This window comes from Penicillium samsonianum (genome assembly GCF_028829775.1).
Source record: "Penicillium samsonianum strain IBT 33392 chromosome Unknown utg000003l_segment0_segment0, whole genome shotgun sequence".
NCBI classification, from domain to species: domain Eukaryota; kingdom Fungi; phylum Ascomycota; class Eurotiomycetes; order Eurotiales; family Aspergillaceae; genus Penicillium; species Penicillium samsonianum.
The window spans coordinates 7,392,644-7,407,044 of NW_026643261.1; the positions used below are offsets into that span (position 1 = coordinate 7,392,644).

Here is a 14,401-nt window from a genome sequence, read left to right on the forward strand (position 1 = left end):
CACATTTCCACCTATATCGTACTAACATGGTTCAGATATCTTTTCAGATGGCTTTTCGTGCTACCTCACACGTATCGTCACGTCAACTCCCAATTCTACCGAGACTGAAGGATATATAGATTTCTGAAACATGAAGATAAAACGAGCTGATTGTATAGGACTCTCACTTTTATAGATCGCATTGGTCATATAATATTAGCTCTTAAGTTCGTTCTTGAATATAATGATAAAAAGCGACCTAAATGTATATGATAGGTCGCTTTCATATTTGAGTGCCAACTGGCGAGTGGAAAGTTGGCTCCCGAGACTCTGGTCACCGCCATCGCCACAAGGTGGCTTGTGTGCTTCTCCTCATCCAACCTCTTTTCCATAACCACCCAACGCTGCCTGCTTCTTATTCACCATATTTTGCTTGAAATCTTCCATACCTTCGCATATCCTCTTTGATTCCCCTATGCGGTTTTGTTACTCCTTCAACCAATGAACCAATCGTCACCGTGAAGAAGACCACACACACACAACCTCACAGACCGAGCCGCCATGGCGCGACGGTACGAGATCGATGAGCTGATATGGCTCCGCGGCTCGCCCCTCGTCGCAAAGCCTCCTGGCCTGCCTCCAATTGAAGAGTGGATGTAGGTTGACTCCAATTCTTGCAATTCTTCGGCTGTCCCGCACTGTCAACGTCAAGACTGACCGCAACCTCTAGGCCTCAACCTGACCCAACAACCGCACAACGCAAAACCCATGGCACCCGTGATGCCAATAATCCGGCTGAAACTGGTACAAACAGAAGGCCTAGCTTTTTTGAAGCCAAACATATCTCTCGGGGGTCCAATTCTGGTATTATTCTCTCCCTTTCTGTCGATCATCAAGTATTCTGATCGATCTGCGATGGAGGCACTTGCTAATGTGGATTCTTTCTGCTTCTAGAGGACATCGTACTCGGCCCCCCGAAAACTGCCTTTGCCTCGTCTCGTATTGGCGGCAAAGGCTCGTTCGACCTGACGGACCGACCAGCGGCGCGGCCAAACGATTCCGATGAAACGAAGAACGACCGATTCAACTTCAGAGACCGGTTGTTTAAGGACCGCGATGCCCCGGATAAAGAGTTAGATCGACGGGAGGTTAAGCCAGGGCCACTGACTGCCCGGCGTGGTGAGAGAGAAGACTGGAATGCCGGGCGCCCACGTCGCACATTCGGCCCGGATGAGCAGGAGCGCAAGCCCAGACGAAACGGCGAATTCGACAGATGGGAAAACAAGGAAGGACCTCGCGATCCCAACGTTGAACGGGTTCCCCGTGACAAAGATGGCCGGTTCCCCACTCGGAAAGAAGGACAGCCCCCACGATCCAAATACGAAGGAAGCTGGTTCCGCGATGAGCAGGCCCAAGAGGGCGCTGATGCTGATGACGATAAACCGCCGTTGCGCAACCGAGAATGGCGCCAAAACCAGACCCGGCACGGCACTGAGCGTGAGTGGAATCGCGGCGGCAAATTTGAACAAGAACCTGAATGGCTGGATGCCAATGACCGAGACGAACCACGACGAGCACACACCCAGGAGGACTTTGAGCGCTGGAAAGAACGTATGAAGGCTGGATCTGGATCATCCGCACAAACCCCGGCACATGCCGAGGAGAAGAGAGAAGCACATGTTGAAGAGCAAAAGCCGGAGACTCGCCGTACTGATGGTGAGATCTTCAGCAATTCTGGTGCTCAGTTCATGTCCGACGAGTCGATGGAACGATTCTTCGGGCTCCTGGGTGATTCGAAGGCTCAGCCTCAGCCTCAGACCCCAGAAGTCAGTACTCCTATCACTGCCGATCCAGTCCCCAAAAAGGAACCCTCCCCCTTTCCCGGAAAGCCTGGAAAGTCATCTCGTTTTGCAGGTCTCTTTAGCCCCATGCCAGAGAGCCCTGCCAGAGAGCCCGAGCCGATGCCTTATTTCAGTGCCCCGCCCCAACCCCAGCATTATCAACAGCCGCAGCCGGCGCCTGAGAGTATGCCTTTCCCGTCGCACAGTGCGGACCAAGAAGGCTTCCAACGCATTCTGCAGATGCTTGGTGGACAACGTTCGGAGAATTCTACGCCTCATGAGATGGGTTTGCCCCAGCAGCAACGGAATATCTCCATGATGCACGCCGAGCAGCAACATGCCGCCCTATCTATGTCATCTCCCTCCAGGGAACCCCCTCACCGATCCGATTATATGGGCGCTGGCCCCGAGAATCCCATGGCCCAAGTTGGCCCCAAGGATCCCCAGGCGCTTGAGAGGGCGCACTTGCTTCGTTTGATGCAGCAAGTCCGAGTCGGACCACCGTCTGCGGGTCATCTACCCCAGCAGTCTCCCAACCCGGGTATTGCCCCTCCTCCAGGTCTGATGCCAGAAGGCATGCCGCGCCCTCCGCCAGGGCTTTCTGCTCAAAAGACGCCGACTTTCCTCGATGACCCAGCAATTGCAAACATGCAGCGACCAGATAGCGAGCACCTCCGCCGGCGACCTGCAAATGGTCCGCCTATGGGATTCTTTGACGATATGCCGTTCCCTCAGGGCAATCAAGGCCCCATGAACCCGGGTGGTCCTATTACTCCTGGTGGCTCGCGGCCTCCTCAAGGCGCGAACCAGCCTCCCATGCCGCTCCAGCGACCCCCCGGTCTCGAGCATCTGCCACCCCCTGGATGGACTGGCCAGCCGGTCCCGCAGCAGGGAAATCTACCAAGCCCTATGGGCCCTCCTCCTGGAATATCTACCCCGGGCCGCGGCATGAACCCCAACTTCCCCCCTGGTATGCTTCCCATGCCCGGTAACGCGCCTCCAATGAATGAGCGCCAAGGCTTCCCTCGCGGCCTGCCTCCAGGCATGATGCCACCTCCGGGTTATATGAACGGCCCTCCCCCGGGCTTCCCTCCTATGCCACCAAACCCTGAGGCCATGATGGGACTTGGTCCTGGTGCTCAGGGTCCCTTTGGACCTGGCAACCCTGGCCCACAGGGCCCTCCCCCTTCGTCTAGACACCTCCTGGAGATGTTCGGTCAGTCCAACGGCGGTGATGTCCGTGGCGGCATGGTCGGTCCCGGCCAGTTCAGATAAACGGAAAATATTGGAAAAGGATTTCTATCGCCTGGATCACATTTACGCAACATTTACCTTTGCCCAATGACCATTTATGATTATCTACGCTTGGTGAAGCCGATGTACAGGGGCTTGTGATTTTCGATTTTCATTTTCCATCCAACCAGATTCCACGGCAATGTCGCACCTCTTGAGAGAACAAAATACCCATTTTCTTGTTTTTTTTTTCTTCCTCAATGTATTTGCTCATGCCCTTTCGGCAAAATGATGCCCGTGTTCAATAACTGCCCCCTACTCCTCCGCGTTTGAGCCTTTGCTGCGTTGGCTTTGGCTTCTCTGGTGTGATTTTGCCGCATCTATTACCGGGCCTTTTCTTTTCCTCTCCCCTTCATATCTTTCCTGGTGTTCTTGAAATCTCTCAAGGAGTGATGTGTCCGTGCTGTGTCTTCTGGTGTTGGATCTGATGAGTATAGTCTTGGCGACTATAACTGGGGGTTGACAATATGTGTCGATAAGGTGGTGAGGTGGATGGATGGTCTTTAACTATGACTTTATTGGGTTTTCGTTCTTCGCTGGTTGTCGGAAGACCCATGCTCTGTTTCCATAGATAGCTGACCAGCCTCAATCTACCCATCACTTGTTCGAGACTGGGATCCTTGTAAAATGTTTTTATGTTCAAATATATGAAAGGCCAGTAGGTGATATGCCTCGGCCCGGTCTCAAGTCAAGTCAAGTCCAGAACAATTTATATCCTGCGGCTACTGTATCAATCAAGCAAGTGACCATATCCCCCCATGCTTAGGAGAAATACTTCAATACTACTTCTCTTCCTCCACTATGAACAAGACAGCGTATTGCTCCCCTCTATACCGTAGTAATTCATTTATGCTATAGTAGTCCCAGTGTGTTTCCTTAATAATTACATACACTACATATACTGTAATCTCGGTCTCGCTCACGCTCTCGCTGCATTCTAGAATATTCACTGGTTATGTTTGTATCCGATGTGTTTGCGGGTCTCCCTTGTGATCTGCTTAGGCTTATGTGAATGCCATATGGCGGAACTTGTCAGGTGGGATGTCCACTACGCATGCACCATATACAATTTTACAGAATTCTTTAAGGCAATAGCACATTTCCTAAATACAGATATGGTCTCGGCAACCGGCATAATACTTAATGTGTGCTGCAGATGTATAACTCCATGAGTAGGTAAACATTCTATGGTAGGACTAGACTATTCTGTGAGATATCTTCCTAGCTTTACAAGCTATAGTATGGTTTATTACGCGCCAGATCGTCTGGTACATACCTTCATTTTATGACCGGGTACCGTGAATTAGCACATATAAAACTGCAACTAACGCTATGATGGTTTTAGTCTACCACTTTAATCAACACATTGCAATGCTATATGTCGGAAAAAGATAATACCATCACAATAGCGTGTGCTATGGGCAAGCTGATTGGGTGGGTCACACCACACGTGACAATTCTTGCCCCCATTCCCATCGATCTAGAAACCGAACTATAAAATGACCACCTCTCATTCTGGACCACATATGGAAAATCAAGACAATTTAAATATGCTTCATGATTAGAAACAAATGGAATAAATGAAGGAATATCCAACTTCAAATAGCCTGCAGGCCTGGAGTATGAAATCATCTATAAACTGTAAGACTGTAACATTATAGGCCCCGGCCAGTTAAACCGACGACTAAGTGCCGACGACTAAGCGTAGCAAACGGCCAGCTCTAGATAAGTCTAATATCTAAGTATGTAGTCTAATTTGTATTCCTCCTATCTTGTCCTCCGCGTTACCCGACACAGCGCCGACGATACCTTGCACACCAAACCGTGCAGGGTGGCCACCGAGTATCGAGGACAGATACGGACACAAATCTTGCCTCATACTAAAATTTAGACAGCCAGGTATATATCTCGTTTTGACGCCAGTCTGTTGAGCTATTGTTTTATCCCATGCTAACTTCCTCCCCAAAACACAGGCAAGGCGCTTGAGCCCACCGGCGAGGACCAGTACTTGATCCTTCGAAATCAAGCACATTGCTACATGTCTTCCTCCAAGGTATGATCTCGCTTCAGATATTCCACAAATCAGACAAATTGGTTGGATGCAGACATCCGCGATGGAAAGACTCGCGTCGCTCGTGAAGGCATTGCATGCTAATTGAATGACTGAGTAGTCATTCGAGATGGATCCTGCGGACGTGGAGGTGCGTCTCGAAGTGGATGACGATGGGGTAAGTAAATGTCTCGGCGCTTTCCCCGTTCGCGCGCGCGTTATCCATATGTGTCCCACCAAGCTAACGCTTGCTCTCCGCGTTTACCACATAGCTCGCCTACATCCAGTCAAACCCTGCAGTTCCCTACGTGCTACCCTCGGTGGAAGACCACTTCGACGAAGAGCCTTCCATTGCACCAACCTCTACCGGGGTTAAGCGCAAGCGTGACACTTCGCCAACACGCGCGCAGGCACACCCAGCTGCTGAGAGCATTGACCCTTCCCCTTGGTACTTAGACCCTGTCTACTGCAACTCGCTTGACTCTACGCCTGCTATTGACGAGTCTCGTCTGACTCGGCTTGGTATGTTTCTCCCTTCTATCCCACTTCAGTTTATTCCCAAATGATTGGCCGAGTAACTCATTATTTCGAATCAAGGAACCGAGGAGCTTGAAGGGTCTGAGTGGTTTCCACCCCCAAAGCGTCAGCTTCGTCCCGGTGCAATGGCTCCCCTGGACCCCCTGGAGCTGCCTGACACCCCACGCAAGACCACCCCCAACTCGCGCGTTTGGGAATCTCACCGTCCCTCTAACCTGAACTTTACCATTTACGAAGACCCCCCGGACCAGGAGACCCCCAAGCCTAGCCCTCTGCAGGAAGGATTCCACCCTCTGGAGGAGGATAAAGAAAACATTTACCTCACTCAATCTGACCTCGAAAGCTCCGACGAAGAAGAGGACACTCGACCCAACCTCGCTTGGAATGAAGCTTCCACCGGCCCTCGTGATGCCTTCGGTCTCCCACTCAACCGCGAGATGTCTGATTTCGTCCAACCTCGCAACAACCCATTCCCCGAGCGCCACATGCGCCGCGGTCGAGAGGTGCTGCGAACCATCTGGGTTGATGAGACACAGGTCCCCGAGGAAGATGATGGTCCACTGCATGATGACAGTCTGACCGACGCCCAGGTTCGAGAGATTGAACAGATTGAAGAAACTTACCAGCGAGGACGAACTACGACCCGCTCTTACCGTCAACAGTTGCGTGAGACTTCCCCAGTTCAGGATCCGAGCAACTCCCCCAGTGATGTTCGCCGCGTCCTTAATTTCCAGCCAGACGAGGGTCGTCGCCCTGTCACTCCCGAGCAAAACGAGGATCGTCGCCCTGTTGCTGCTGAGGAAAACGAGGGTCGCCCCCCTGTTGCTGCTGAGGAAAACGAGGGTCGCCCCCCTGTCACTCCCGAGGAAAGCGAGGAGGAGCCCCAGCAGCGCCAGCCAGAGCAGGAACAGCAGGAGGAGGAGCAGGACCAGTAATCTGGAAGCATATGTTTTCTTGATCTGGGATTGGTCGCGATCTGACACTGTTATGGCCACACGGTCTCTGCGCTATCTTATGAAAATCTCCACTGTGTTTGGCACAATCTGTAATCTTCAGGTTTGTGTTCTTTCTTCGAATATGCTTTTACGATTCACGGCATGTATGACTAGCTTATTTTTAGCCGATGAATCTTTGCTGTTATTTTCCAAACAAAAGTGTATTCTCTGTAAACATTCTCGTAGATCTAAGCATAGACATGGCTACGCAGCGGTATAAGGCTCAGGGTTCAAGTGAAGAAAACAAGAATAGTAGGCCGCTTATGCCGCCTCTGTCCTTGACGACCTAAGACTTTATTGATCTGATCTATTTGGACCAAGATGGTGTTAGTTATAAGACCCCTCCGATCTGCTTTTTGGATGTTCTTTTCATATGTCTTTTTACATGTCTTCTCTGATGTCTTCTTAGGTGTATACGAAGGCGGGAAAAAAGGCATACTTTGTATAACCTTTGGTGTATAACTTGAGGGCTTTGATAATGGATTACTTAATCCAGAAAATAAGCTTTGGGATCCTGCCAAGCTGGACCCACTGCGATCTTGCCATGTACATACATACAACCCTCAAGTCTCGAGGTCAGAGCGACCTTCATCAACCTTTTCAAGCATGGAGACTTCGAGTGCTCTGCTAGCACGACCCTTACCCACCCTGACTCAAGATAATGGTACTAGTACCCACTCTATGTCGAACTCTAGGACTGTCATATCCATGAAGCTGTTCTATGAATCATCTTTGGCCGGGAGGCCGTCCAACAGAGAGATCAAGCCGAGAGATCAGGAGACGATTAATGTTTATATACTAGAAGCGTGTGCACAGTACCCTAGAACCCTATAATGTGCTCTGAGTACCGTTGGATAAGGACATACTAAATATCCTTTTAGAGGTCTTTTTCGATATATTTTGAGGTATCTTTTAAGGTATCCTTTTAGATGTCTTTTTAGATGTCTTTTTAAATGTCTTTTTAGATGTCTCTTAGGATGTCTCTTGAGATTCCTATAGATGTCTATTTAGAATAATTAACCACATACTAATACACAATTCCTATAGGACTACTTTACCATATATAATTGTACCCTATTTGTATAGGTTAATTAGGCCTAATTTGATATTGAGCATGATCCGTGTTGAACCAGCGAAAAGTGGGCGTCGCTTCTGCTATGTAGTTACACTGAGTGTCTTGGAAACTATGTCCTCCACTAAAAATAAATGCCCATTCCAGCGATAAGCAGCTGATCTCAAATCGATCTTGCGACACACAATGCCATGGTCCGTATCATTGCTGTTTTTGGTAGTTTTGGGGGTTTTCATCCTTTTTTTCGTGTCCTGCTGTATTCCTTGGGACTAAGCGTCATTTTTCACTTCATTTCGCTCTCGGTGTTTGTCTCTCCATCTTCTTGCCCATGCTTCTGTTTTGACGATTCCTGCAAGCTAACTCCGTTTCTTAGGAGGCGCAGACCGAGTAGCCTTTGCTTTGGAAGTGGCTTTGGGCGCGGGTGTGGGCGTGGGGTTTGACGCATCTTGGGACGCATTTTTGGACGCTAGATGGACCCTGAATCCCTCCTTTGGATCATCCGTGACTTCACCAAACATCTCTAGCAGTTCTTTGAGTGTGTTTCGGTCCATGAGCACATTCTGACTCAAGACTTCGCTAATCTCCTTAGCTTTCCGCTTCTGGGTACTGTCCATCCAATCGTCAATGGAATGTGCGACCATGAGCATGATACATTCGACATCTCGCTGTTGCCCAAGACGCCAAAGACGAAAGAATGCCTATTATTGCACAAGTTAGAAGACTGGGAGATTCACTTTTCATTCATGCGTGACCACCTACCTGGTCTTGAACCGCTTCGTTCCACCATAGATCAATCAGGATACACTTGTTAGCCACGGAGAAATCAAGACCTAGGCCACCCGTTTTAATCGAAGCAATCATGATCTTTGTGTCATCTTTGTTTCGGAAGTTGTCCAGATGGATTTCTCTTGACCTATTGGCCATTCGACCCGTGATCTAGTCAAGTCGAGTTAGACATGCGCTCTGTTGGCTTATTGTCTTGAAGAACTTACTTGGGAGTATTGCCAGTTATTCTCTTCACACAAGTACTTCAACATCCTGGTGCTGTTGACATACTGTGTGAAAATCACGATTTTGGCAGTGCTGTCTTCTTTGAACCACTTTTTGACTTGAGACGTGATTGCATCAAATTTGGCGCCCGGCATGGATCTCCCAAATAACGTTATCCAATCTTGACCTTTGTCAACCACTTCCTCACAGGGAACATCACCCTCGTCAGGGTTTTCGTCTTCCCCTTCGTCTTGGTTCTCATGTTCGCTTTCGTCATCAAATGAGACTGGGTTTCCATCGGCCAACAACCATTCTGAGAAAGTGGGACCAGAATTTTTACCCTTCCGGCGTTTCTTGGTTCGAGATTCCTTTTCTGTGCTTGTCTCCGGTGTTGCTGGTCGCTTTTGCTGGCCCGCTGATTCAAGAGAAGAAGACTCAGCAGCCTCCAGTGGAGGTGTATCGAAGTCATCATAAATTCCGTAGAATGCAGCCTTTTTGATGGGAATCTTGCAACAATGGCACAAGCGATCGACACCATCGGTGTTCCCTTCTCCGTCGGCGAGTGCGTCAAAACACTCTTCGCAGTAAAGGTGTTGACAGTCCGTGATAATAGCCCTTGCTGGGAGCCCGTCACAGCCAGGACAGAACCAGGTGCGATGATCACTCTCATAGTATGCTCCATTTCTTAGGAGTTCTTTGATTTTATCCCCGAACTTTGAAACAAGCTTTGCGCAATTTCCGGGCGGCCGTGGTCGAAGATTTTCGCTTTCTGCTCGAGACCTCAGAGGAGCTGTAGGCATACCGGTTTGGTATTTCCCTGCAAGACAGCACTTCGCAATTTTACTTGATGGAGACGGGTCTCCTGGACTTGTTTCATTCTTCACCCAACTCTTTAGCTTTGTAACCAGTGCGCTGTTGAAATTGCACACTCGCTTGAGGTAATCTTCTGCAGTAAGTGGATGACTGGTGAACATCTGTAGCTTTAGGATCATCGTCAAAATGCATTTGCTCTGCTTTTTTATTTGGGTAGTAGCTATAGCCTTTTTAGTAGTGAACTCAATCATTTACACCCTCGGAGGGCTTCCAAGCTCACCATTGACTTTCTCGATGAACTTCTCCGCAATTGCGGAGTAGATCTGCCTTTCCACTGGGTAAAACTCGACCTTTTTCTCCTTTAGATCGAATTTTTTGAGCTCGATAAAGGGTCTTCCCATATGACGGCTCTCGTGGGTCTTGCGATGGATGACGGCGCGAAGCATGTTGATCAAACGCTTTTTGGCTTCATCCGTCCCCTATGTTGGCAGAGAAATGTTAAATGTGCATTTTTTTGAACTGGAAAGAAACTTACATTGCAAAAGTTATGCATGAAGATGTGGTAGGGGTGGCTGTTGGGGACATCGATGAATGCAAATAGAGCATAAAGTTCATCAACGGAGCTATGTTCGAAAGTTAACTTGAATTCATTTTTGGGTTTATTTAAATGTGGGCTGTACTCACTTGTGCAGAGGTGTTCCGGTTAAAGCCCATTTGAAATACCCGCTTAGAGAGCGAACCGCAATCGACGTTCTGGTCATCCTGTTCCTGATAATGTGTGCTTCTGTAGACTTTAATTAGCCCCAGTCTCATCTGATTTCCATTCAACCATGATTTACATACCGTCGAGAATGATTCTGTGCCAGTTGATTTGATGAAAGGCACCTGCTTTCTCGTCATATTCTTGGTCCCACCATTCTTGGATAGCGGCAATGGTCTGGAGTTCAGCGGGCGGCTTTAGATCAGGATACGAGGCAGCAATCTCCGAGTAGGTTGTCAACCTAATCATTGTCAGTAATCCTGTAGGGGGGTATCTCTGATCGGAAGCAGCACTTACACAATGCCGTGTTCTTTGAGTTCGGGGGCGAGCTCATCGGTTCTCACGCGTGAACCAGAGCAATGTGCAATGATCCTCCCGGCTGCTCCTTTCTCACAATGTTGCTGAATCTGCGACATCCTGTATGGTTTAGTGTTTAGAGATAATGCTTAGTATGGCTGAAGGAGAGGCCGTACCAGGTCTCTATCAAATTTCTCGGGGCAACAATCAGAGTCGGACCTTCTGGCTGAGATGGTATCTTTCGATTCACGATGCACGCTAGAAATGTTTAGCTGTGTTATCACACAGTGTCTCATTCTTATTCATCTTACCTAGAGCCGAGAGAGTCTTACCAAAGCCCATCACATCGCAGAGTAAACCGCCATTCGGCTTACTCGAAGAAGTTTCTCGTTTGCACTATATTGATTAGTAAATCTGACGTTCGAAAAAAGAAATCCGAACTCACCATCCAAGAGGCAGCTAATATCTGTTCCGATGTCAGTCTTACATTTGATAAAAGCGAATGTGGGAGTGGAAGTGGATACAAACCTGGTTCACCATGAGGCATGTTTTTATCCCTCTGACCTTCCATTTCCCTTGTCCGTCTGACCTTGCTGATGGATTGAAAGTCCGCGTCGCTTCATCCAGGATGGATATGTCTGCACGTGCTCCAGCCTTTTCTGCAACTGGGATACTGGCAAGCATCTCCCTAAATGCCTTTTGCTTGTTTTTTTCTGTAGACACAAACCCGGGAGGTAACGGATCCTTTCCTTTTTTGCGACCACCGTCATTTTTGAAAATGCTTCGGATTTCTTCGTTTGACAATACCGTGGGAGGGCGTCGATGTTTTTTCTGCTTTCTTTCTGCGCCAGGTGCTTGCTCCGTTTCAGGCTCGGTTTCGTTGGCCTTAATATTTCGAACCCCTTTCTTTAAAAGCAACTGAGCAAGTCCAATTTCTTTGGCCTTTCTGATCCCCGATTTTGAGACTCGTGTGACCGGTGGCTTTACTGTAGCAGTCTTTTTTAAGCCTGCCTCGGTTTGCTCTTTGGGCTGCGAATCTTCAGGTTGCGGCTGTTCTTTCAAGACAGGAGAAGAAACCTTCTCGCCTTCCGGCCTCCCTTCCAATTCCTGTTGGACAGTCAGGTCACAGAGTTGGTCATTCTTGACCTTTCTCCTTCGTTGAAGCTCTTCCTCTCTCCGCTTTTCGAGCTCAATCTGCTGTTCGATGGATGGGGATTGCAGGCTTTGAAATTGTTTCTGGTACTCGTTGAATCTAGGTCCATTAGATCATCACTCTTGAGGAGGTCTGCTTGGCACTTACCCAGAAAGATCATCTTCACCTGTGTCGAGCAACCAGTCACTGGTCCTGGGGGAGGCAGACCCTGAGAAATCATCATCCTGCACGAACAAGCTTTCAACTGGGTGTTGAACGGTTTCAAGCGGCTTTCTCGCGGCCTTCTGGTGCTGGTGCTTGGCCATTAATAATTCGGCACGCGGCATTGGACGTTTTCGGGTTGGTGGATTGTCGTCTTCTTCTGTGAGGTCAATGACAAGACGGCCTTGAATTAGCTGAGCATTGTTGAACTCCTGTGGTTCCATTTTGATACCTGGTTCCCGTTTGATGATGTTGGGTCCTTTGATGGTCAAGGGATTGAACTTGTCGCAGCTTTTGATTTCCTGGCCGTTCTCGTCGGGAAAGTCTTTCTTGATCCGCGGACCATTCAAAGCACCGTAAGTAGATTGATCATTGCCCGAGCTCTGCACTGCTGGGTAAATTGTCTTTTGAAAGACATACTGAGTCCCATCAGTGGGTCCGTAAGTGAGGTGGTCACCACTCACTTTGAAATGGGACTGAGCCATTTCAGGAGCCCTGTTGTTGTGCGATTCTTCCTGTTTCTCGGAGGATTGAATTTTGATCCTGTCAAGGGTGCAAGGAAATAAGAACGAAAATATGAAAAGGACAATTGAACGAAAAGAGAATATAAGCTCGGGTTGCAGAGGACACTGTTGCAGCGGGAATGTGAAGGAAGAAAGATGAAAGATGCACGGTGTAAAGGAAACGAAGCCTTTTATAACCACCACCCCGAGGGTTTGAGATTGAAACTGGAGGAACGAAGCAATCGATAACTGGTTTTGTTTTGAGAATCGTAGATGACAGTGTTGCAACGGGGATGTGAAGGAGGAGAGATGAAAGAGGTACTGTGTGAAGGAAACGAAGCCTTTTATAACTACCACCCTCAGGGTTTGAGATTCAACCTGGAAAAACGGGGTAACCAGATAATGACTGGCTTGGCTTTGAAGATTGTACAGGATACGGTTCGGGGATGTGAAGGAGGAGAGATGAAAGAGGTATGGGGTGAAGGAAAAGAAGCTTTTTATAACCACCACCCCTAGGGTTTGAGATTGAAACTGGAGGAACGAAGCAATCGATAACTGGTTTTGTTTTGAGAATCATAGATGACAGTGTAGCAACGGGGATGTGAAGGAGGAGAGATGGTGGATGTATGGTATGAAGGAAACGAAGCCTTCTATAACCACCACCCCTAGGCTTTGAGATGGAACCTGGGAAAACGAAGTAACCAGATGATGATTAGTTTGGTTGTTGAAGATTGTAGAGGATACTGTTGCAACGGAGATGTGAAGGAGGAGAGATGAAATATGTACCGTGTGAAGGAAACTCGGCCTTTCATAACCACCACCCCTAAAGTTTGAGACAGAACCTAGGGAAATGAAGGAATCAGATGATGACTAGTTTAGTCTTGAATATCATAGACGACAATGTAGCAACGGGGATGTGAAGGAGGCAAGATGGTGGATTTATGGTGTGAAGGAAGCAGAGTAGTTTCACCACTTATACTGGGGTGTATAGCCTAGGGAGACGAAGGAAATCAGATAAAGACTGGCTTGGACTTGGCAATTATAGACGAAAGTGTAGTAACGGGGATATAAAGAAGGAAGGATGATATATATAGTGTAAAGGAAACGAATAGCCTTTTGTAACCACCCCCCTAGGGTTTGAGATGAAACCCAGGGAGACGAAGCAAACCAGAGGAAGACTCTCTCGGATTTGGAAATAACAGAATTGGAATTGTGGCTAATTCTGTGGAAGTAGTAGGGATATGAAAAAGAGGGGAAATGAATGAATGATGCGAAGGAAGCAGAGCACTTTAACCACTCATACCAGGGTATAGGGGCATAAGCAAACCACATAACGACTGGCTTGGGTTTGGCAATAGCAGGACGGGCTTTTGACTAATTCTGATAACAAAAATATGAAGGGGAGATGCTGGATGTATAGTATGAAGGAAGCGAGAAGACATATGTACGCTGTGAAGAAAATGAAAGCCCTTCAACCACCAGCCCTATGGTTTGAGATGGAACCTAGGGAGACGAAGCAATCAGATGATGACTGGCTTAGGTTTGGTAATGACAGAACCACACTGAAAGCGATATGACCAAGCAATAGGGCCGAGCAAGGATATGCGTAAACGAGAAGATGATTAAGTCTAGGAGACCGGCATGAGCAGTTTTGTGCATAGAACATATCAGAAGGGATGTGGTAGTACGGGCAGTCTCTAACTGCCAATGCGCCATAACAGGTTTTGCCTGTAGTATACTTTGAGGATGGGTTTTTATATATCTGAATAGACCAATGTCACACAAATTCTCCATATAAGTTCAAAGTTAAATCTAACTCTCGATAGTCGAATTCTTAATACCTTCTTAACACTTGAATTCTCGATACCTGATTTCTTAGTGCCTAATTTCTTAATAGTCTATCTTTCTATACTTGAA

General features: G+C 48.0%; 3 protein-coding genes across 3 annotated transcripts; 2 read left to right on the top strand and 1 right to left on the bottom strand.

Moving 5' to 3' along the window:
* Window positions 1-540: 540 nt before the first annotated feature.
* On the top strand, window positions 541-3,095 carry N7471_006512 (uncharacterized protein; the record flags this gene model as incomplete). The annotated part of the gene is made up of 3 exons (XM_057279231.1): window positions 541-635; window positions 710-783; window positions 934-3,095. The coding sequence occupies 3 exons, from the start codon at window positions 541-543 to the stop codon at window positions 3,093-3,095; spliced, it is 2,331 nt and encodes a 776-aa protein (XP_057138841.1).
* Window positions 3,096-5,293: 2,198 nt separating this feature from the next.
* On the top strand, window positions 5,294-6,635 carry N7471_006513 (uncharacterized protein; the record flags this gene model as incomplete). Its single annotated transcript, XM_057279232.1, has 3 exons — window positions 5,294-5,341; window positions 5,436-5,685; window positions 5,761-6,635. The coding sequence occupies 3 exons, from the start codon at window positions 5,294-5,296 to the stop codon at window positions 6,633-6,635; spliced, it is 1,173 nt and encodes a 390-aa protein (XP_057138842.1).
* Window positions 6,636-8,123: 1,488 nt separating this feature from the next.
* N7471_006514 (putative SNF2 family helicase) lies at window positions 8,124-12,466 on the bottom strand (the record flags this gene model as incomplete). Its single annotated transcript, XM_057279233.1, has 13 exons — window positions 8,124-8,465; window positions 8,527-8,703; window positions 8,760-9,790; window positions 9,851-10,049; window positions 10,106-10,193; window positions 10,255-10,354; window positions 10,414-10,571; window positions 10,628-10,747; window positions 10,804-10,885; window positions 10,939-11,023; window positions 11,073-11,093; window positions 11,156-11,879; window positions 11,928-12,466. The coding sequence occupies 13 exons, from the start codon at window positions 12,464-12,466 to the stop codon at window positions 8,124-8,126; spliced, it is 3,666 nt and encodes a 1,221-aa protein (XP_057138843.1).
* Between the last annotated feature and the right edge of the window lie 1,935 nt (window positions 12,467-14,401).